The sequence below is a fragment of the Grampus griseus genome, assembly GCF_964374135.1.
Source record: "Grampus griseus genome assembly, chromosome: 20".
Lineage (NCBI taxonomy): Eukaryota > Metazoa > Chordata > Mammalia > Artiodactyla > Delphinidae > Grampus > Grampus griseus.
In genome coordinates, this window is record NC_139014.1 from 48,023,521 (window position 1) to 48,047,659 (window position 24,139).

The following is a 24,139-nucleotide window of genomic DNA, read 5'->3' on the forward strand; positions in this document are numbered from 1 at the left end:
AGCTTCAAGTAAGCCTGGGCTAGTGCGCCCACCCCAGGGAGTTGGAGGCTGAGAGGAGGTGTGGGTGGCTGATTCCCCCCACAGCTCAGCTGCTGCAGGCCCCTCCTCCAGCGTCTCCATGTTTGCCTCTTTTGCGCTGGTAAGCTGAAGGCTGTAGGTAACGGAAGGCTTACTCCCTGATTCGATCCCAGGACAACGCGTACTTACCCCCATTTAACATGAGGAGCCTGAGGCTCTGCCCTGTGCGGTGACTTGATCAAGGTGGATTTGCTCTAATGGAGGGCCTCCCGGCCTTGGGGTACAGCAGGCACAGCTGACGGGCAGCGGCTACATACGCGCCCCAGGCGCTGGCCGCTCCCGCTGTGCAGCTGCCCTGTGGCTTGGCTGTGAGCCCTTGTGCAGATGCTGCAGTAGCCCAACCCCCCACCCCCACCCCAGGCCTCTTTCAGGTTCAGTCACTCAACAAACACTTTTACGGGCACTGCCCTGCCGGATGTGTGCTAGGATCTGGGGATGTGGCGAGAATGTGAGATCGGGTGTCATCTGTGCCCTGGGGGAGAGGTGAGCGTGGCAGAGAGTGGGGGACGACTGACAAACGTAGTATCAGTGGGAAGTGGGCTGGAAGTCTGGGCAGGGGGACGGGTTCCTGTTGTGGCAGGTGTTCTGGGCTGGGAATCGGCCTCGCGACGTTGCAAGTTCAGAGCGGCAGCCTGCCTTATAGGAGGCCAGGGTCGTAGAGCGCTGGCGTGAAAGTAGCTGCCCCCGGCCCCCACGTCCAGTGCCCACCTCCCCAGACCAGGGGAGGCCCCTCTGGGAAGGGGTGGCTCTAGAGAGGACTTGGTTGGGGGGGGGCTTGGGGAACCCGGGTGTGATCGCCCTGACAGTGCCGCATCCCACTGTGCCCTTTGCAGGGTGCTCCCAGAGCCTGTATACAAATGTGTATGGAGTTCTGGCCGGGTCTTGGCTTCAAAATTCTGAACTGCTGATCCATTGCCCACCTTGTGGCTCCAACTCATCAGAACCTTTCTCCCCACAGCAGGCGTCCTCTCTCCCCTTATATTTTAGTTCTATAGGATTTTTCACTGATGGAATCCCAATCTTGTAACCAGAAGCCTTTTGCAAGCAGATCCGGAAACCTCTCTTCGTAGAATGACGCAGGAAGGATAACATAAAGCTCAGGCACCCTTATTAATTTCCATGTATCTGTAAGACCTGAACTGGTGAAGCGGCGTCCTCTGCGCTTCCGTATTACTCCATCTCCCGTGTTTACAGTGAGGCTCCCGCAGCTCTGAATAACCGGAATTTGAGATTTCATTGCCCTGACACCCACAGGAGGAGGTTTCTGATATCATGATTCGCCTATTAACGTAGCTTCTCATTCATTTTTAAAAAATGTATTCAGAAACAGAGATGGCTGAGCATCTATGCTGCTGGGGCTCATGCTGGGGGCCAGGGTTACTAAAATGCATAGGGCAGGACCTCTAGGCTTGAGTCAGTCAGAGTCCTGCAGGGATGATTGACAAGTACGGGGACAATTAAAATTATCTCGGGGTGGTGAATGCTGGGATGGGGGTCAGCACGGGCTGTGGGAAGACAGAGAAATCTACACCAGTGGGTAGGTGGTAGTCAGGGAGAGCTTCTTGGAGGAAGTGGCACCTGGGCTGATTCTCGGAAGATACACAAGGATTCACCAGGCAAAGAGGGAGAAAAAGACATCAAATGCATTGTGTATAAAGGCACCAGGGCAGATGTGCTGTGTGGTCACTCTGCTGGACTCTGTGTGTGTGTGTGGGGTGTGTGTGTGTGTGTGTGTACACGCACATGTGCACACGTCATGGGGAAGCAGAAGGAAAGGGCCTGGCGAGAGGTGAGCTGGTTGGGCTGGATCAGGAAGGGGGCCTCGTGTGTCACGCTAAGGAGCTTGGAGTTCAGCCCAAGGCCATGGGGAGCTACTGAAAAGGGTTTTAAGCAGGGGAGTGCCATGATCAGATTTGTGTGTTAGTGGCATCACCCTGGCGGCCTTGCAGAGGATGGATTGGAGGGGCCAAAGCTAGAGGCAGGGAGATCAGTCAGGACTTCTTGGCATTTTCTCTGCAGTTCTACAAATCTGACGAGGCTGGCTGGGGTGGGCCTGGCACACACCAGCTTAGAGAGAAAATAAAAGCTCTGGAGACCCGTCTGGAAGGGCTCCCAGACTCAGGGTTTAATTCCACCTTCATTTGCTGATTCCCTAGCCTGCCACCCCTGCCCCAGCCTGAAGGACCCACCGGACCCCCATATTCCCAGATCCTGCCCTCCCCAGAAGCCTTAGAACCTGGCAGCTCTCAGCATTGAATCAAAAAGGGTCATGCTGGTCTGGGCCCCTCCCGGGACCCTGGAGTGCCAGGCCGCAAGAGCCCAAACATTGTCTTTCCTCTCACACCCAGCCGCCGTCCGTAGGGCACAGAGCAGCCATTGAGGGGCCGTGGGGCCCTGGCGGAGGTACCGGGCCCTGTTACAGGCAGCGGCTTAGTCACGCTCCTAGGAGTCTTTCTCCCCGGGACAAGCCTGTCCTTGTGTTAAGGGCCATCCTCACCCAGCAGCCCGGCTCACAGCAGCTGCGGGACCCTCTGCGAACCCGTGACAGTGCACTTCAGAGGCGCCGCCAAAGGAAACCAAAGCCCAGCGTGAGAGCTGAGTCCTGGGGAGCAGAGGGGCACCCCGGACGGCTGCTCTGAGAGCCCTCCCCCCTTCACCTCATCAGGTGTCCAGCCCCGTTGGCAGGTGCATGGCCTGGGGCACTCTCCTGCTCTGGCCTCCTGCCTTTAGGAGACTATGCAAGCCCACTCTCTCCCCGTGTGCCCTCTCCTGTGTTAAAACCGACCCACGTCTGCAGAAGCATTTCCAAAAGACAGTTTGCAGCCCCAAGGCACCCGGGGAGTCAGCACGCATGTATTGAGCTCCTGCTGTATACTCATGCCTTGGGCTGGGTGCACACGTAGGTGGTGGGGTCTCATTATAGGCTGGGCCACGTGTCAGTTCAGAGTCCAGGCTCTGAATACAGGCTGTTCCAAACCTCGGCCCCTCTGCTTACCAGCTGTGTGACTTTGGGAACGTTACGTTGCCTCCTTTTGCCCCAGTTTCCTCATCTGTAAAATGCGGATAGTACTGTACAGTATCTACCTCGCTGGGTTGGTGTGAGGATTAAATGAGATGATACATAAAGCGTTTAGCTCAGGGCCTGGCATGAAGTAACGATTCAGTACAAAGACACTGCTGTGGGGTTTTTGGGTTTTTTTTTTTTTTTTTTTTTTTGATGGGAGTGGAAGGTGTTTATTTCTTTCTTTTTTTCTCCCCCGACTCCCCTCCCATCCAGGCTGCCACATAACATTGAACAGAGTTCCCTGTGCTGTTCAGTAGACCCTTGTTGGTTATCCTTTTTAAACGTACTCTGCTACTGTTTTTCCTCCTTACCGCTATCGTTATTGGATCTTCCTGCCGCTCCGGGATAGAGTGTTAGCCCCCTTTTACAGGTGAGGAAGCTGAGGCCCAGTGAGGTGAAGTAACCCACCTGATGTCACACAGTCATGCAGTGGCAGAGCTGGGACTGGAATCCAGCTCTCTGTCATGTGCTCTTGCAACACGGCAGTTCCCTTTGGTAAACAGAGCCCCGGAGTGCAGGGTGCCTGACCCTGGGGCAGTGGGAGAAGTGGACCCTCCTATTGCATCTAAGTGCCCTTTCTCTTCTTTTCCAGATTTATAAGCTGGAGATGAGGGTCGCTAGAGCCCAGGGATGGCAGAGTTTGTGACACTTGGGCAGAAGCTGCAGCTGCAGGGTCCGGGCCGGAGTTAAGTGATGGTGTCACGTGAGCACCTGCTGAAAACCAGGCGGGAGGAACAGTAACCCCAGGAGAGCACAGGCTGCTGCCGGGATGCAGGGATGACGCCTCCGCAGGCCCCAGCCTCCCTCCCGCCTGGGTGCTAGGAGCCGTCCCTGGGCTCCAGCCGGGAGCCCTGCCGCCCAGGGGCATGGCCAAACCTTTCTTCCGACTCCAGAAGTTTCTCCGCCGGACGCAGTTCCTGCTCTTCTTCCTCACAGCCGCCTACCTGATGACCGGCAGCCTGCTGCTGCTGCAGCGGGCCCGCGTGGGCCTCCCGCCGGGCCCCCGGGCCCCCGGCCCCCTGCAGGCCCTGCCAGTGGCCGCCGTGGCGCTGGGCGTGGGCCTGCTGGACAGCCGAGCCCTGCACGACCCCCGGGTCAGCCCAGAGCTGCTGCTCGGCGTGGACGTGCTGCGGGGCCCCCTGGCCCGGCCCCGGCCCGGCCCCCGCTGGCTCCGCAGCCGCAACTCCGAGCTGCGCCAGCTGCGGCGCCGCTGGTTCCACCACTTCAAGGGGGACCCCCAGGGGCCGCCCGCCCTGGGCCCCGAGGCCCCCAGGCCAGCCGCCAGCAGCCAAGGTAGGTCCTCAGCCCCGGGTCTCCTTGCCTGTATGGGAGCTACTCCCAGGGGCCCCATTCGGGGGCACAGGACTGGGGTCCCCTCTCCCTGGCCCTGGCGGCAGCCCGAGAAGTAGGTGCCGAGAGCCCAGGGCCTTCCCACACCGCCCCTCCCCCGGCTCCGAGGCAGACAGGAGGGGCCTGGGAGGGGAAGCCCTCTGGAGTTTTGCTCGCTCCCCAGCTGGGCTCGCACGTGGCTGGAGGTTGAGATGTGTGAGCATCTTGGAGCTGAGACAGACCTCGACTTGAATCCTGGCTCAGCTCCAAGTTTATTGGGTGACCACGTCTCTTAATTTCTATGGGCTCCTCGGAAATGGAGGTTGAGATACCTGCCCCAGGGTTATGGTGAGGATTAAATGTGATCATATAGAGCAGCGGTGTGCAAAGCAGGGTCCCAGACCAGCAGCCTCAGCATCACCTGGGAGCTTGTTGCAAGTGCAGATTCTCAGACCTACCAAGTCCCAGACTCTGGGGCGGGGGCCGGCAGTCTGGAGCAGCAGGGTCTCCAGGTGGCCCTCGTGCACGCAAAAGCTGAGGGCCGCTGGGCTAGGCGTCCTGACGTATTCGCTGGCACTCAGGAACTGGCAGCTCTTATTATTTAAACTCCCCCAAGGTCATTCTCTTAGTCTGGGTTCCCCGGAAGCAAACCCTGAAATCGGGATTTAAATGGACTTGGTTAATTTGGGATGTGATCCAAGGAACACTGGTAGGGGAGTGGGAAGTGAGGCAGGGAAGAGAAGGTGGTCAGTAAAGGGTACGTTATGGAGCAAGTGGGGGCTTGGAGCGAGGCTAGAACATGCATCTTAGGGTGCAGCCTGGAGGCAGCAAGGCCGCGGGGACACGGGCGGGACGCTGATCAGACCGCCAGAGTCATGCAGCTGGGACTCCATCATGGGATCAGCCTGGTTCCAGGTCGGGACTCTTTACACCAAGTTATCCAGACTGTGCAGGGCCCAGTTAACTGAGCCTGTGTGACGTGAGCACCCACGGAGTGTCACAGCTATTGTTGGGTGGGGACTGATCTCAGTCAGTGTCCCAGCATCCCTGTCACCACCCCATTTGGTCCTGTACCACAAATCACAGGAGAACTGCTATCCTGAGTATAAGAAGTGGAGTTGGAGCTTAGAGTCCTCAGTGGCAGGATATAGAAGAAGATGAGGCAAGAGCCTTAGAGGATGAGTCTGGTGGCCCAGTACAGTGAAGACTGGAGGACTCTGCCTTCTACAAGAAAGAAACTTCCATGGAATGAAGTTTCATCTGAAATCCTCTAGGTCATAGCCCTTGCGTGGAATTCCTCAGCAAGGCTTCCATGTAAGAATGAGGGAGAATTGAGGAACTGGTTCTGTAGCTCATTTCATATAGATACAATTTCTGTAAACTCTGCCCAACACATCTAGAAGCTGGGTCTCTATGCAGGCTATACCAGTGTAACTCCTTTAGACTAAAGTGTAAGTGACTAAACAAAGTTGCCATGGATTTCTTGGAAAGAAGGCATGGAAAGAGCACAAGTTTTGAAAACAGACCTGGGTTTCTCTCTTGGTATTGCCAGTTATTGGCTCTATGACCTGGGGCAAATTAGCCATGATTCCTCTTTTTATTTCTCTCAGTCCACACTTACTGAGGACCTACGTATGAGTCTCCACGTGTGCTATTCACTGTGCACTTGAGAAGCTCAGTCTGGTGGTGGAATCAGATGTGCACCCAAATGATTACCCCACAGTGTGACTGAGGCATCATAGAGGCACGTGCCAAGGGCTTGGGGCTCATTAGACAGAAGTGACAAGTTCTTTGTAACCTGGCTTCAGGGTGACTGGGCAGCAGAGGAGAGGACTCAGGGTGACCTGGTTATAGCCCTGTGTATAGAATACGTATATCCAGGAGAACCAGTGGGTACCCCTTAAGTCATCATTTAGAGAGGCGATGGAAGAGGCTGCCGTGAACGCTGAGGAGATCGTGGTGAGATGCAAACAGGACCGATCGTCACCCGTTATACACCACCAGTTTCTGCCCTGAGCCCCTGAGTGCCCTCCACACTCTGATGCTCTGGCTGACCCTCCCTGGTGACCCCCAAACCTAGCAAGTGAAGGGTTAGTGCCTGGTACAGCGGGAACTGTCAGGTTCTGGTGTTGAATGGTGATAATTCTGACAGGTTGGTGCCCCGCCCCAATAGGTTATTCAGTATTTTGAATATCCCCCAGGATTGGAGGAAGAATTCGCCCTCTGGGAAAGGCTGTGGTATCCTGGCTGGAGATCTTCAGAGAAAGTGGGGAGAGGCAGGCACTGGCCTGAGGATCCTCTGGGAGCCCCCTTCCCTTCTTGGGGCTCTGTGGGCCCCGCACAGCCAGGGGGGCCTCCCTGGTGGAGGCTAGCTTGCAGGCCAGCCCTCGGGACAGCTGCTGGGGTTGCAGACAAAGAGAGCGTCTCTTTGCGGCCCAGGCAGCCTGCCATCCCCCTGTAAGGGGATCCGGCAGGCAAGCCTTGGAAGCTGCAGGAGGTCCCATCAATCACTGAGCATTTCATTATACCTTGGACAACATCCATAATGGAATAAAATGTCAGTAAGTTTACTAGGGGAAAAATAGTAACTTCTCCATAGCCAGTTTGTTTTTTATTGATAGTAATTTGCAAAGACATTGCAATATCTCCAAAGCCATCGTTAATAGCCTCACGGCATGTCCATTTTGATGTGCAAATGAGCAGATGCGGAGTCACAGACAATAATATATCGCCTCCGTTTCAGCCGAAAGTAATAAATCCGTCTCAGAATGTGTCCCAGTGCATCCCTGGGAAGTCCTTTCTTTTTGCACATTCTCTCTTTCTAACTCTGTCAGGGAGTTAGAAAAGCCATTCATTATTTTTCCAAGAGAAGGGGCTCCTCTCCTCCTCACAAGCAGAGGGGGAGGCGCCTGCGTCTCAGGCCTTTGCTACAAACTGAGATGGGACCAGCGGGGCATGGGCGTCCCCTCCAGACCGGTCAGTTCCACCCGATGGCCAGCTGGTAGCTGGTTAGCCTCTTCTTGTTTTTGAAGAACCCAAGCCTGACTGCTCAAAACCATTTCTTTCTCTCTTATTAATGTGTTCCGCTAATATTTACGGAGCCGGGACTTCCCTGGTGGCGCAGTGGTTAAGAATCCGCCTGCTAATGCAGGGGACACGGGTTCGAGCCCTGGTCCGGGAAGATCCCACATGCCGCGGAGCAACTATGTCCGTGAGCCACAACTACTGAGCCTGTGCTCTAGAGCCCGGGAGCCACAGCTACTGAAGCCCACATGCCTAGAGCCTGTGCTCTGCAGCAAGAGAAGCCACCGCAATAAGAAGCCCGTGCACCGCAATGAAGAGTAGCCCCCGCTCACCTCAACTAGAGAAAGCCCGCGTGCAGCAACAAAGACCCAACACAGCCAAAAATAAATAAATTAAAAAAAAAATTTACGGAGCCATTGTCACACTCGGCCCCCAGGTTAGAGTGTAGGATCAGAATAGTTATAGCTGTTACTTATCTGAGCATCTGTGACGTGCCTAGATGTACATCTGTTATTTCATTTAATGTAATCTTTGTACAGCCTTATGATGTCAGCGGTGCTGTCACCGTTTTAATGACGAAGGATTTTGCATTTCAGGGAAGTATAGTCATGTAAAAATATTTATTGTTAATAATGACATATAAACAATAAAAGCAGTCACCGCTGAGCCCGTACTACATGCCACGCCTGCGTTAGATACCTTCTGTGTTATCTCGTGGAATTCTCACAACCACCCCATGAATTCCATGAGACCATATCCCCATTTTACAGATGGGAAAGTGGAGGCTCAGGAAGGGGAAGCTGCACATGCCAGATCACGCAGTCAGATAGTAGTGGAACCTGGATTTGAATCTAAGGCAGCCCATTCCCTAGGGCTGTTTCCCCACTCTCCCCGCAAAATGTGTATGCGCCGGTTTCAGCCTTCAGGGGTCTTGAGCCCAGACACCTTTAGAACCTTCTGGTTAATTTCCCATCAACGGTGATAAATGTTTAGCAACCCCTGAGCTTGTTTTGGATGTTTACTTGAAAGCTATAATAGAATTTCTTCTTTGCTGAGCAACACACGTCAGAAATTTCTTAAATGCTAGTTTTTTTTTTTTTTTTTTTAACTAAGTAGGCAGGCTAAGGAGAGCGATTGATTCTCACTGACCTGGGTGAGAGCTTTCTGGTCTTGGTAGTCCTGAGATTTATATAAAGAGAGAGAAGCTTGTGGGGACTGGGTGTCTGGGGTCCCGAGTAGAGGAGTGGAGCCTGTGTCCATGGACAGACACTGGGTGTGGCCACGTGTGTGCCGCTGGGCATCCGCAATGAAGGTGACCTCAAGAGGTTCATAGCCTGGAAGCGGGGGGAGACCCTTTGGCAGACACTGAGAAGGTGACTGTTGCTGTCTCCTCAGCCCCAGGTCCTCTAACCTGAGGTCTCGGGGTCTTCAACCATTCCTGGCATGGCGGAGAGTCCCATCTTCCCCCATCTTGGTCATCTTCCTCTTGCCTTACCTTTCTTAACCTGGGGCCCTGGGAATCGCACATTGGTGCAGCCAATGGGACCAGCCCCTCCTTGCATCTGGGCTCTCTGCTCCCCCTCTCGCACCCTCGCAGGATGTCAGTGTGGGTTTTAGGAGCTCTGACCCACTGTTGGCATCGTGCCTGACCCTGTGTGGTGAGTCACCAGCTAAGGGGAAGGTGTGGTCCCTGCCCTCAATGAGCCTTAAGTCATGGTACAGAGACAGGATACACAGGTGTACACGATTTTTAACAACAACAGTTAACGATAAGGATTTGGGTGACAGCAAGGTTTTCAGACACTCAATTCAGAGAAAGGAGAGGCCGTAGTGGGCTGGAGTGGTCAGGGCTGTAAGTTGTCAAGGACAGGTAGGAAGTAAAGTGTGGACATGCGGGAGGGAGCAGGGACATGTCCAAATGTGGCAAGAGGGATGAGCTTGGGTGGGGTGGTGGGTTGCATTTATGCATTTGAAATTTGAGGAAACTGAGGCACAGAATGTTGAAGTGATTTAGTCAAGGTCAGAGATGGATTTAAGTGTGCTGTTCACACCCGGGAAAATCACTCCCTGATTTGGGCCCCAGGAATGAAGGCTGGCAGACCCACTCCTCCAAACTACTCAGCAGGCGGCCCTGAGCTGCTGCTCTGGGCCAGGTTCTTGGCAGCAGCAAAAGCCAGTCTGGCCTGAACAGGGAGCTCCTGGACTGGTGGATGAGATCGCTACTCCTCCCCGCAAAGCCGTCTGGGAGCTGGCAGGCTGTTGGGAGGCCTTGGGTGTGCGGCTTCCCAGAGACAGCCTAATTTCCGGAGGCTGCAGCGTACCGCTCAGGCGCCACCCGAGACATCCTGGAACTGAGTGTAGGCGTTGCCCTGGAGACGAGAAGCATCTTTATCACGGGTGCCTGGTCCAGATCTGGGCTCAGCTATTGAGGGTGTGCATTCACAGCTCGGACTACGTGATGGCGTGTTTGCAAACTCCCAATGCACAGTTCCTTCAGTGCGCTGCGATGCACATGACATTTACACACCTGACACACCTGCTTAGTGCTCGAGTTCTCCAGGCTTTGCTGTGCATTTCTGGGAGGCAGCTCCCTCTCTTGAGGTGACAGGTCAGGGCTGTTTCCCATTGACATGTGCACGGTTGGGTCAACACTGTCGCTGCTTTGTGGAGTCTTGTCCCCTAGTGTCCCTTTGCAGGAATGTGCCACAGATGCCCTCACTGGGGAGGGCTCAGCTGTCCCTTGGTCCTAATGATTCCCACACAGGGCAGCTCTCTTACATGTTAACAGGTGTGTAAGCAGCATCTGCTTACACACCTGCAGGGATGGGGGCTTACTTCCTCCTGGGGTGGCAGATTTTCTTCTTGATATAACTCTCCCTGTTTGCAAGATCTTTATGTTAGCTAAGATCAGACTTTCCATAACTCATTTCTTCCCTCTGGATCACGAGGAGGTGACAGGACCTGCCTATCGAGACATTTTTGGAGGCAGAGAGGCCTTTTGCAGCCTAGGAAGGGTAGGGATGGAGAGGAGAGGGGTCCAGGGGAAGAAATTAAACGAGCCAGACTCAGTGGGTGAGGGTCAGTGGAAGAAAGTTGTATTCTGTCTGATGCCAGGCTCCTGGCAGGGTGTCTGGAGGGACAGTGGGCCATTAACTAGGAAAAGGGGGAGGACGAGAACAATGTGGAAGTGTCCAGAGGCGCTTCAGGGAGGGTTGGACCACAGCCGCATCCCCTGGGCTTCTCTGAGAAGAGCCTTAGCCAGGAAGGGCAATGCCAAGGGTGGAGCCAGGTAATCTCCCCTCTATCCGGGGCCTCTGAGTCTCTGCTGTTCTTTCCCGCCTGCAGGCACATACATGGGATGCTTCAGTGATGACGGCCAGGAGAGAACTCTGAAGGGGGCTGTGTTTTTTGACTTGAGAAAGATGACCGTCTCCCACTGCCAGAATGCGTGCGCTGAGCGGTAAGTGTGGGACCCTGACCATCAGCTCCACTGGAAATAAGGTCCAGAAAGTGGAAGTGGTGTCCCTGAGGATATGCGTCGGCTTCCAGTCGGCTGTCATAGTGTAAGCAGAGCTCGACTGATCAGATCCCAGTTGTCCGGAACAAAGAAAGTTTACTGATGGGATGGCAGGGGGTTATGGAAAGAGCTCTGGGCTCAGTGTCAGGAGACCCGGGGTTCACTTCCTGCAATGCCAGGACTCACCCTTAGCCTGGCCCCAGACCCAGCTGCCATTCCTGGAACCAGACCTCAGTGCCCTGGGCCAAGGTCAGGACTCACCCCAGGCCCCGCTCTGCCTGCAGGTCCTACGTCTATGCCGGTTTGGAGGCCGGGGCCGAATGCTACTGTGGAAACCGGCTCCCAGCAATGAGCATGGGGCCAGAGGAGTGTAACCATGAATGCAAAGGGGAGAAGAGCTCCGTGTGCGGGGGTGTGGGCCGTCTCTCCGTGTACCGCGTGGAGCAGCTGCAGCCCGGCTCCAGGAAGCGTGAGTGTGCCAGTCTGTCCCTGAGTTCCGTCCGTCCCCTGCTCTGCCACCACCCCCGCATCTGCAGCCCCTCATCCAAACCACATGGGACCGAACCTGTGCTCCGCCTTCCTCACCACCTTCCCCAGCCAGGCTCGCGGCAGGGGTGTGGGGTTAGCCTAAGTTCGCTCGAGTTCATGACCGAGGCACATCTTTCCTTATCCTCTACAGGAGAGAGAAACTGATCAGGAGGCCCAGGGCCTAGGTCTAGGTGTGTCTCAGACATGCTGTGTGGCCTCAGGCAGTTTGCTTCCCCTCTCTGGTTTCCAGTCTAGTTTGTGAAGTGCAGAGGCAGACTTTGATTTCTAGCAATGGGGCAGACCAGGTAGTCTGAATGTTTCCTAGCTATGAAACACCTAGAAATGCTGGGTAAAATTGTCTTAAATGCACAGCTGAACTAACAAGAAAGTAAGGAAGTCCCTGGCTCCAGGAAAGAAGTGGGAAGTAGAAGTCACAGTGGTGAGATGAAGGTAATCAAGGACGCTGTGCAGCTCTGGGTCTCCGCCAGCGGAAGTTGCTCATCTTGGTGATCACACGGCTTAGGTTTTCATGTCCACAGAGGACAGAAAAGGAGGCTTTCTTTGAGCCTGTCAGGGTAGGGAGTTGGATTGAAACTTCTGTATAAAGTTGGATCCAATTTCACTGAAGTATGAATCAGTGAAATTTTACATTAAAAAAAAACAACCTGCCAGAAATAGAAAAACTTGTCTGTTTTGACCTGAGCTTTGGGTGAAAAACAATTTTCCTAAGAATTTATAACCTAAGAGTTTATAATTGCAGGCCTGCGTTTGTCTGCGTTTTAAGGTTCAGATTTGTGCCATCTGCCTGGTCCTGAAAGCTCCAACATGAAGTTTGGCTCTGGGCCATCTGGAGGTACCAACAGAGGCACGTGCAAAATTCTCTCTTGGGAGCTCTGCCACCAACCCAGGTGTAAAGGGTTCCCGTCGCTGAATTCCCACTGAAGATGAGTTTACAATTCAAAATTATAGAACTCAGGGGAAATAATCGACCACGAGGGAGAGTAAACTGGTGCATCAAACAGCAAGACTGAACCTCCCGGAATTTCACCTGAAAGTGCAGAGATGTCATCTCAACAGAGATGACCACTGAGGGGGCCCAGCTAGGCGTTGGTGAAACTCGGATCTGTCCTCATTGCAAGATGAGCTGCAGATCCACTTGCTGTAATTATAAAAGGCCCTTCTATAAATTAATATGGCTGTGTACATTTGCACATTTGGGGGGCCGTCCTCTTCCTGACGGGGAGGGGCCAGGCTGGGAAACAGTCAGAGCGTGGGAGACCTCCCCCCACCGCTGGCGAGTGTGAGACTGCAGGTGATGGAAGCACAGCCCAGCATCCAGGAGCATCAACTCATGAACTCAGCCACCTCTGGCCATGGACCAGGGCTCCGGGAGAGCTGATGGATTAGTTCGAGAACTGGACAGAGCTCAGAGAAAGGGGTCAGGTCAGACGCGAAGACTGCAGAGGGGTTTCTGGGAGAGCTTTCTGAGTGACGAAGGAGTTTGCTAAGCAGTCCAGAAGCCCAGCTCAGAGGAGCATGGGTGAGCTGCAAAGCCAACACTGGCTACCATCTATGGGGTCAGAGTGATGGGGAGAGTGGCTCAGTGCTCAGACCCGGCCAGCTAGGCTATTCCAGTGCTTTCTATATTCAGACAGGATTGTCGGGGAACCAGGGCTCCGGATGGGGGAATGGGGACAGGGGTGGAGACCCTGACAGTGCACTCTACGGATTCACCAATGAGCCATTAACTTAACAGATACTCATTGACACCTACTCTGTGGCAGGCCCTGTCCTGGCTCAGCAGTTTGCCATGGTACATGGATGTATCAAGTCCCGCCCTGTCATCTGGGCATCCACATGGGCTTCCTGAGGACCAAACTGCTCCAGGAGGGCTTCTTGGACCTTTGATTTTCCTGGGTTCAAACAACATTAGCCCCCCTGACTCCTCAGCCCTGCCCGCCAGGAGGATCAGGTCTGTACGTGGGCTCTGGGCTGCCCTGGCAGCTTGTCCTGCCTGCTCAGTCACTGACCCTCAGAGATCAGTACTTGGCTCTAGGTTGCCCACTGGTTAAGGGTCAGATGGTCCAGTCATTCGAGCCAGCCTCAGATCTCAAGCTGGCTAGACTTGTTGTCACAGTTAATGTTGAAACGGTGGGACAGCCACCCCTTCCGGCAGGCTGGGGAGCCTGCACGGCTGGCCTTTGCCGGCCTGCTCCCCTCTCAAGGGCATGAACCGACAGGATCTCTGTCAAGAGGTGACCAGGTGACCAGCCATCTGAAATTTCAGTTCTCACTGGCAAGGAGCTCTCACAGGAGTAAGAGCCGTGAAGGTGCCCCCCGGGTTGGGATCAGGGGGAGGTGCAGAGCAGGTCATCAGTGGCTCCATCTTGGAGGCGTCCTTCTGCCCCAGGCGCCCCTGGAACTGTCACCTGGGGAGCGGGAGGGAAGGGTGTGGAATGGACTGCCCTGGGTCACAGCCTCTTCCCCGACAGCCACAGCGGCGAAGTCTAGAGGCAGCTGATACTGCACTTGTAGCAGCATCCTGTATCACTGACCTGTTCCAGCTTGTGCCGCGCCCTCACCTGCCCTGTCGTGTCCAATTCCTTATTCTGTCGGCACATATTGGTCACCTGCTGTGTGTCAGGCCCTGGGCCGGGTGTGGGGAGCATTGGGGTGACCCAGATGCAGCCTCCTCCCAGGCAGCAGGGAGGTACTCACCGGAACACTGCTCACCCTCCCTTGCCATGTGGCCCGAAGCCTGTCTCCCTGGAGCCTGTCCCACCCCAGTGCAGCTGACCGAGGACCACAGCCCAGTCCGTCTAGATATTTTGTCCTTTGGGGGCCCAGTCACGCCACAGGGCAGGATGGAGTTCTGTGGGTCCTGCACAAGTCATCACCCCAGGCCCTTGCACCAAAATCCAGGGCAGGAAAGTGGCTCTGGGAGATGCAGCCCCATGGGGGCTGGCATGTGGGTGCGTGTCATCCCTCAGAACAACTCTAGCCGCCAGGCGTTCCTTAGGTGAGAAAATGGAGAGTCTCTGAGTCCATGACACGCCCAGATTGCTGACTGAGTCCCTGGCGGTCCCGGGGCTTGATCCCAGGCCGTCGTTAGGATGCTCTGCGTGGACTCTTTTCCCAGCACCAGGCTGCTTTCCTTCCTCTGTGCCCTGATAGGTCCGTGCCCTGACGCCCAGACCACTGGTGCCATGGTCGATAGGATGGGCTTCCAGACCCAGAGTTGGTCCTGCTTTGTCGTTTTGCATGGAGAGAGCCTCCCGCCATGGTGCCGGCGGGCTAGAGGGTTCCTGCTCTCTCCAAGAGGTGTGGCAGGCGGAGAGAACCGGGAGAGGTGCTGAGCCCCGGGAGATGTTGTGTTAAAAGGAGCATGGGATGAGAATCAGGACGCCATCCAGAGAAACTCTGAGGAGTCTGGAGGAAATAGGAACAGTTGGTGCCGGAACATTCCAGAAGGTTTGTCCCCACACCAAGGAAGCCAACTAGGGAGCTGAACTTCCCCACCAGAAGGTCTGTAGAACAACTTGGCAGCCTGTGTACCACGGGCTTGAGGAGTATTCCTAGAATTTGGCGGGAGTTCAAGACCAGAGAAAGCAAAGTAGTGGTGTGACTCGACGGCACAGCAAGAAGGAGTGTGGCAGGATTTCAGGTTTCCAAATCGACTTTTCTTTTCGCGCGTGCGTGGGTAGGACAGAGTTTTCCAGAGTGTCAATCTCTTGGGTCACCCAGTGCAGAATCTAGTACAGAATGGACGCACAGTCCCGATTTGTGGAAGGAAGGAAGGGAAGGAGGAGGAGAGGACGCACACTGTCCCCCGAGGGCTGGCAGGAGAAGCAAGACATGAGTTCAGAAGCTTCAGCAAATGGTCCCTTGTCGGTGACCCTGGCGACCAAGGCTAACGAAGGTTCTGGTGCCTGGTTTCTCTCAGGAGCTTGGCTTGACCACAGCCTCTACGGGCAGTTTGCCCTCTCTGATTGGAAATCTGCCTTTCCTGAGTGTGTTTCCACCTGTTTTGGCCTCTGAAGCCACTGTTTTCCTCTGTGACAGGCCCCAAGAATGGTGGGCACCATTTCTCACCGGAACCCCATTTCCTTCCCCGCAGGAAGGACCGTCACGTACCGGGGCTGCTTCCGACTGCTGGAGAACATCACCCACGCCTTCCCCGACTCCCTGGTACAGGCCAACGTGACCGTGGAGACGTGTTCAGGATTTTGCTCCCAGAAAGTAAGAGCAATTATGATCTCACAGCCCTGTCCTTTAACCGTCCAGCTTGAGTGGTGGTCTCAGGGAGGGGCAGGTGCCCGTGCGGGGCTGCGGCTGTCCGTCCTCGGAGCCTGGGTGGGAGCTGAGGAGGGAGGTCCGGGAGGGCGGGCGATGATGCAGCAGAGTCGCCGAGGATGCCGGCAGGAAGCCCGCTAACGAGGTGATCCGGGGCTGGGTGGGGAATTGTCACAGAAGGTTGTAAAGCTGAAAGAATCGTGCCTTTCCCGACGTGAGCTCTTGGCACAAGTGTCAGATGTTAAGTTGACTTGGTTTGGAAACAGGAAGATGCTGGCTTGGGACCTGGGGAGTGCAGATTTTCTGTTATTTGCGCTGACGGCGTTGGGCCATGAATCTGACTTCCGGGGGCTGTAGTCACTCATGTACCTTTGGTTCAGCCTGGGCTGAGGACTGGAGTGTGGCTCTGTGCAGGGGCTGGCTGGGCACCAGAGCCCACTGTCCCTGCATTGCATGCCAGCTCCAGGGTGGGAAACGTTGATCAAGGCCACGTGGGGCTTGCACAAAGCAGGACCGGGGACGGGGTGTGAAGCGAGGCTGGCGGGACCGGCGGGCCGCCCAAAGGGCTTTGAGAGCTGGGGCTGGAGACCCGTGGTCTCCAGATTGGGCTGGAGGCCGTGGCCCTGGAAATAGCCCCAGGTGGCAGGAGGCTGGGATTTGGGGCTGCTCCGATGTGCTGGGGTTCAGTAGCCTTGACGGGACTGTGATACGTGGCAGTGTAACAGAGTAGGGCTAGGAGAGAGGAGGGCCTTGGCAACGATGATGGTCTTTACCAACAGAAGCTAACAGGTATTGATCGTTTATTCCAGGTTCTGTTCCAACTTTGCACGTGTTAACCCATTGAATCCTCCTGACAACCGTAGGTGCTCTGATTAACTGCATTTTGCAGGTGAGGAAACAGAGAGCTCGGGCATCCTGCCCGAGGTCACACGGCCAGGAAGGGGGAGATCCAGGATTTGAACTCCGCCTAGCTCCGTAGCCTGCTGGTTGTTAGAAGGGTATAGGGCGTGGGCCTCAGCCAAAGCACATGTAGTTGGACACAAAGAAGCACTCCCTGCAGGGGGCCCCGACCCACAGGGAGCTGCCGCGCTCTCAGCCCTATTGAGATGCTTCCCTTGGAGGTGGGGGGAGACAAAGCCTTTTTCCTACTCGCTTCCCTCTTGCACAGTCGCGGCCTTTGAAGTGGCTCTCTGACATCTCCGGCATTTCCAAAGCCACTGCCAAAGATGTCTTAGGCATCAGGGCTCATGAGACACAATTCTGGGAGCCGAAAAGACTGTTTTTTGATTCACAGACATCTGGCCTGGGGACCCCTTCCGCCCCTCTCCCCCTGGTGGGATCAGAGCCAGTAGAGATGGCAGGGACACCTGCTCGCCCAGCAGGGGAGCACGCCGCCCTCTCTGGGCTTCCTTCACACCTGCAGTTCAGAGCGGCTCCCTGGAGAGCCGCGCACTGGAATCAGAGGAACTCAGCTGATCTGGGCCTGCTGAAGGCCAGCCTCCCGGTCAGCAGACATAGAGGCGTCTTCCTGTGTGCCGGGCGCTGGGTTGCAGCCTTCCCACTGGTGGTCGGCTCACGGCTCTCAGTGCTCCGTGAGCCGGGATAGTCTGACCCCTGCTTGCTGCGGAGCTAGTGCAGGTTTTCAGGAGTGAGAGCTCTCACACGCAGGCACAGAGCGACGGGGCTTTACATCCCACTCTCGACACCATGCCCCGTGCTTTTCACGCTGCTGCCGCCTCTCGGTGTGATATCGGCGGGGGAAGGGGACAGGCGAGTTAGCCGGAGGAGACAGGAGACAGGAAAAGAAACAAGAGGAAAGGGAGCGGGCAGCATCATGGCTCTGCCTCTTTGATGTTTTAAATTATTTTCAATAGATAACATGCTCACGTGGAACACAGTAAAAAGACACCAAAGGGGGTCGAGGGGAAAGTCTTCCTCTCACCCCTGTGTGTCGTCCACTCAGTGTCCTTCCTTGGACGCAGCTGACGGACCTGACCTCGGCCAGCCACTCTCGGAGAGATTCTATGAATATTCAAGTGGTTGTTCCTTTACAGAGTCACGATGCCTTTACAAACCCCACAGATGGTAACGAGCCACACACACTGCTCTGCCCCACGATCCCCTCCTCTCTCTTAGACATTGCTCCACGTTGGCACAGAAAGCGCTTTCCCACTCTTTTATTCAATTACATGGATGTCCTATAACTTATCTAACCAACGCCCCGCTATTAAGCATTTAGGTTGTTTCCAGTCTTTTGCTTTTACAAACAAGGCTCTGACGACTATCCTTGTAGGTGGGTCGTTTTGTGTCGGTGGTGGACCTGCCAGATGAAATTCTTAGGAGGTGCCAGGTCAAAGGCTGTCTGTCCTTGTCCTGTGGGTAAACTTTGCCATGCTGCCCTCGGCAAGGGTTGTGTTAATTTTACGCCCCACCAGCTCTGCATGAGAGGGAAGCAAGGCATCCTTGTGCCTCTTCTTTTGGAGAAGATAACTTCAGAGCAGCATCCCAGGTAGACGGCCCGGTATTCTGGGGATGCCTCCCCTGGGACAGCCCACAGGGGCCCAGAGAATTCTGCCTTGTGGTTACAGACACAGAACTTGAAGATTTTAAACTCTTCAACTCCCATTTCCAGCCATTCTTCATGTTTACTGACAGAAATCCAGGTCGCTGCACTCTCACATTGCGACGTGTGCCAAGATACCCGAGGGCTGTCGATCGCTTATGCCGTTTTGCACCTTTGCATTTTGTACGTCTCCCCTCGAGATGCGTTTCAAGGGCTGGTTACTTGCTTGGCTCTGGGCAGCGATGCTGCGAATTGTTGAGGTCAGAACAAGGATGACAGGGCGTCCAGGGTTCTCAGAAATGGCCTTTGCCCTACAGGCGTCAGAATCTGTGCTCACAGCTTGGCTCATATCCTGGCCTCCCCTGTATTGTCAGATGGGGCAGGGACAGTGGCTGTTTCCTTGAATCCCATTGTTTCGATCCACGGAATGTTTGCAGCTGTGAGGATCAGAGTCACCATTTCCAGCTTTCAAGTTGAAAGCAGGTCTTGGCAGGACATACCTGTGGGACAGGGGCCAAACACATACACTGACACTTATGGGGGGGATGCCAGCTGCCCCAGGAGATAGAGCTCACCCCTGAAGAAGGGCTAAGACGGGAACTGGGTGATTCTGACCTACAGCAGAGGAAGGTCAGTGCCTGCTGGGGATGAAGGAGGCTTCAGTAGGAGGGCTGCAGCTTTTTGGAAGGGTTAGAGCTGGAGGGTGTGGGGCGGCGTCAGTGGGCAGGGGAGGGGCGTGAGGAGTGCATCATAAAACCAGGCAGTGGCTGGGCAGGGGTGAGGTAGTGGGAAGGCAGCCAGCCCGCCCAGAGCGCAGGGCTCCACGGTGCCATGTGAAAGGTAGGACGGGGACAGGCTGCAATGCCCACCTCCAAGTCCAGATGTTTCTCGGTGGGTAGGAGGGAGCTACTGATGGTGTGGCAGGGAGGGGGCGGTGTGACTGGTGTGGGGCTTCGTAGCTGTGGGTAGGATGCTCCGGGGTGAGGGGTGTTCTCTGTGGATCCCTTTGGGAGACAGCAGTCCTCGGGGCCACCCCCAGAGATGCCTTGGCGAAACTGTGACTGAAGTCCACCTGTGACCTGGCTCTGGAATTAGGGATTCCAGGTAGGGCGAGGATGAGGCCCCAGATGTCATGCTTGTAAGTAAGACCACCATCTGCCTGACGGAGTGAGCCGCCGGTTCCCAGAAGGTCCGTTCCTCGCTTCTCCCTCCTTCTGCTCTGCGGTTGTCGATATGACTTGTACTCAGGCCTTCTGATGCTCCCCGTCAGCTCTCAGGTTCCCAGTGGGAGCTAGGCGGGGACCCTGACCTCACTCTGGGGCAGGGCTGCTCATCCTTGCAGCTGCTGACATTTCGAGCTGGATAATTGTTCAGGGATCTGTCTGTACATTGTAGGATGTTTAGCAGCGTCCCTGGCCTCTACCCACTACATACCACTTAGCTGTGACAACCCAGACTGTCTCCAGACACAGCCAGGGGTCCCCTGCAGGGGACCCACTGTCCCAGAGGGCCACCTGGCATGTGTTGTCTCAGCCATACCAGGCCCAGTTCACGTTCCCCACGCATCTGAATCCTGGTGATCGACTGTCTTTTACAACTATTTAGGGAGGATGAAGAAGCAAATTCCGCCTCCAGCGTTGAGGTCTGGTGGATACAGGATCAGTTGGAAGTTCAGCTGACCCAGGCCTGCAGAGGCCAGGGATCTATTTGCAGGAAGGGTCTTCCCTCTCCTCTCCTGGACGTTGAGGGTGAATGACAGAGGTGAATTTGGAGATTTCTGGCTGTACTTGCCTGACCGACGTGCCAAGCACTTCCTCTCCGGAAAGGCGGGTGGCACCGGGGCTGCAGAGACGTCCCAGTGGCAGCTTCATCTCATTCTAATTTGGCTGCAGGACAAGCTCGGATGTCCCACGATGTGGGAACGGTTACGTTATGCCACGGCCGTACAGTGGACTATAATACAGCCACTGAAAATGTTTTCAATGACTTTTATGATGGAAAATGCTCACAGCAGACTGTTAAATGGGGCGGAGCTAAACCTGAGGGTGGGGACAACAGGCTTAATTAGGGCTGGCTGGGCAGAGGGGCCGGGAGCGGCAGGTGCCAGAGGTGGGGCACGCAAGCAGGAGAAGACGGGGAGCCTTCTTGGTGCCGTGCCCCGATTTCGAGTACCACCTGAGATTTATTTGTGGCTCCCGATAAAAATCTCTACTGTTTTTTTGCTAGTTCGTTACAACGGATGTGGGGAGCTCCCAGAGTGTAGTTTGACAGGGAAAGAACATTGGGGGCCATGTCCACATCTTAATGATCTGACTCTCTGCCAGCAAGGGCGACTTGACCTGTGTAATGTGTTTTTAAACACAGTAAAATGATCTTGTCTAATTTTCTGCGATCGTGCTGGTGATGGAAGAAAACCTGCTCATTCTCTGGCCTCTAGATGTTATCACCTCCTTCATTTGAACAGAAGGTGAAAATGATCTTAGATGTTTGCACTGCTGCCCATTCGGATGCGGGGTCGTTAATTTTGAAGCCCCGTATTGCTGTTCAAGTAGATAGGCCGTTCGTGGGAGTGTGCCATTCCTGCGGTGGGACTGATGGGCAAAATTAGCTTACTACGTCTGCAATTAGCTTACTAACGTGTGAAGCTTCTGCTATTACACCTTGTGATCTGAGGTTTGCTCTCCCAGCGACTGCTAGTGGTCCTACTGAGAAAGGCATCGCAGGGAGAGAGGTGTTATCCTTTCTGCCTGCCCTCTATTAGCCTCTTTGGGGTGTATACGTTCTTCATACAGAATAGTTATCACCTGGATGTTTTCCCTTCGACGTTTCTTCTGAGGTTTTTCCTTTGTCCGTTTAAAGGAGGCGCTAACCCAGCTGCCTGTGCGCAGTAACGCGGAGCCGGCTTGTTCTCTGCTGGGCGGTGGCTCTGGCCACGTCCCCTTGCATCCCGATAGATGCAGTCCATCCTGCGTGGGTCTGGGGTTTGTGAATTACTACCTCTGTCTGCTGTCTGGGGCTCCAGTCTGCGGAGAGCCATCGCCCAAGGGGACATCCCCTAGGGGCCCCTGGAGACACTCTGACATTTAAGCTCAAAGTTATCCTGAGGCAGCACCTTTGAGGCTGGACACGTGGAAGAGGGCTGGTGCGTTAGCTCTTCCTGTGGAGAAGAGTGAATGCAGAGAGATGGCCTAATGCCCCCACCCTATGCCTTTGACCTCCTCCGGACTCGGACCAGCCAACTTGCTGAGGGTCTACTCTCTGAAAGGCCCCGTAATAGTATAGTTTGAACTGCACTTGTCCACTTATGTGTGGATTTTTTTCCAATAAATTCGCACCGCAGTATACATCATCAGCCATTGGTTGAATCCATGAACACGGAACCGCAGCCTTGAGGATGACCACGGATTTGGGTATGTGTGCCAGGTCCTGGAACCCATCCCCTGCAGATACCAAGAGATGAGAGTATTTCGTTGCATCCTAAAATCCCCCTTACAGCTGGAGAAATCAAGACTCAAGCCATCTAAATTTAAACTCACACCAGAGCCCTTCATCATTAAGCTGTACCCCTTTTACAGATGATAAAACCAAGGCTCACAGCTGCCCGGTAGCTTGTCGACAGTCACACAAATGAGATTCAAAGCCCGGGATTCCTGACGACAGGCCTCAATCTGGGTCCACCTCCTGTAGCTACCTGTCCAAACCACACAGCCCCACACCTGCAGTGAGATCAGAGGGAAACATGCTCTCAGTTACAGGATCAGCGGACGGGTTTGCATTCAAACTGACATTCGCTGGAAAGCAAGAGTCGGTCCTTTCATCCCCGTCCCCACATCCCCCTTCGTGGGCCTCTCCTCTCCTTTCTGTGTCTTGAATGTTCCCCAGTTCTGCCTCTGGAGGCAAGAAACTGGTCAGAGGCAACCTCCATGCCGGTTCCTGAATTTCGTCACAAACCCACCGCATTCACGTTTTTGCCTCCCAGGGGCTGAGTGCGGTGTGTGGCAAAGCCCCGGACTGGGAGTCCGGAAGGCTGGCTTCTGCTCCCACACACCCTGAGGTCGTGGGCTGCTTGCCGCCGGCCTCCAAGCCTCAGCTTCGCCTTCTGAAACCAGAAGTTCTCATCTCGGAAGTTTTGGTAATTCTGTGTAATCCTGGAGATCCTGAGAAAGGTGCCCAAGGAGGAGCGAGGATGGAGAAGAGGAGACCCCAGTGGGGGTACTTGTTGAGGCCCCGCTCCTTGCCTGTTGCAATGTCCGCTCCTTGACCCCTTGGCCACTGCCAAGCCTTGGCGTGTGGATCCCCGCCGCCCGGAGAGCCCAGCCTGGCTCCAGGCTGAATGCCCAGACACACTGCAGACCCAGTCCCCGCCTGAGCCCCCATCCTGGACACCCAGGCTCAGGCTGTAGAGAAAGTACTGGGATCAGGGTGTGCACCCACCCTGCCCTCGGAACTCCTCATCTGTTCGAAGCAGTATCACCTCTGTGTTCCTGTTCTGCCTAGTCTTGGTTCATTGTCTCCTCTTCTCTCTCTCTGTGCTTTCGCTCTTGCTTTTGTTCTCTCTCTCTCTCTCTCTCTCTCTCTCTCTCCCTCTCTCCCTGCAGCTTGACGTGGAGGTGCCGGGGAGCAGCAAGGTTGGCAGAGAGATAAGATTCATCAATATTTAATTTTTAAGGAAATCATGTCTTAGAAATCCCCAAGGGGCTGAAAATCGTTCTGTGTTTTCAGAATCCAATGATGTTGCTGAAGAGGTTATGTTGTAAATAAAACCACATTACTGTCTGCAGCTCTCCCGTGGCTCTGCAGACACCCGGGAACTTGACAGTTTAATCCACTCAGGGAAGCAAAAAGGTTCGGGTCACTGGTGGGGGCAGCCTGGCCCCACAGCCCTGGGTTACAGGATCGTGAGGCACCGACATCAGCCATTACCTCCGGGGAGGGAGACAGACCCAGCCTGCCCTGAGCAGACTTTTTTTTTTTAAACCGTGTTGGTGAAATGTTCTTGTCCGAACGGGAATCTCAGGGTGGCGGAGTCCCCTGGGGCTCCTGTTGTCAGGGAGGGTTTGCTCAGATGGAAAAGGCTTTGTTCTTTCCTCATGGCACGAGTGACCAACAGAAGGCTCACGTCCGAGTCTGTTGCCAACCACTCTGGGGGGAGTTGGGATCTGGAGAGGACATTCATTCGTTCGTTGGTTCATCCATCCAACATCCATTAGCATCCACCACATTCTAGACTTCGTTCTAGGTACTGAGAATGCAGCAAGGCACCCCAGACACACACAAATCCCGGCTTATATCCTTGCGGGCAAAGGCAGATAGTAACCAGGTAAGATATATAGTATGTTGAACGGTGACAGGCACCGTGGAGAACCTTACATATGTACCCGTTGGAAATGAAGACGTGTATCCACTGAAAGTCTTGCCCAAGAATGTGCATAGCAGCAGCATTCGTAACAGGTAAAAACTGAAAACAGCCCAGGGATTCACCAAGTGAAGGAGTCCACAGTTTGTTATGTCCACGCACGGAATGATACTCAGCGATGAAAAGCAACAGTCCACTGCCAGACAGAACAACATGGGTGGACTTCACAAATATTCTTCTGAAAGAAACCAGGCTCACAAAAACATGTGCTAAGTGATTCTATGTATAGGCCATTCTAGAACAGACAAAACTCATCTGTGATGATGGAAGTCAGACTAGGGGTTGCTTTGGGGGAGGGGGGTATGACTGGGAAGGGGCCGAGGAAAC

At 54.7% G+C, this 24,139-nt stretch overlaps 1 protein-coding gene across 1 annotated transcript in view; it reads left to right on the forward strand.

The window, feature by feature from the left end:
• Nucleotides 1-4,008: 4,008 nt before the first annotated feature.
• Nucleotides 4,009-24,139, forward strand: part of WSCD1 (WSC domain containing 1) — a gene marked incomplete at its 5' end in the record, with an annotated part of 31,164 nt that continues 11,033 nt past the window's right edge. Inside the window, 4 exons of the mRNA XM_082680016.1 lie at nt 4,009-4,435; nt 10,841-10,955; nt 11,297-11,481; nt 15,658-15,779. Coding sequence (XP_082536142.1) covers nt 4,009-4,435; nt 10,841-10,955; nt 11,297-11,481; nt 15,658-15,779 — 849 coding nt within the window. The remainder of the gene's footprint in view (nt 4,436-10,840; nt 10,956-11,296; nt 11,482-15,657; nt 15,780-24,139) is intronic.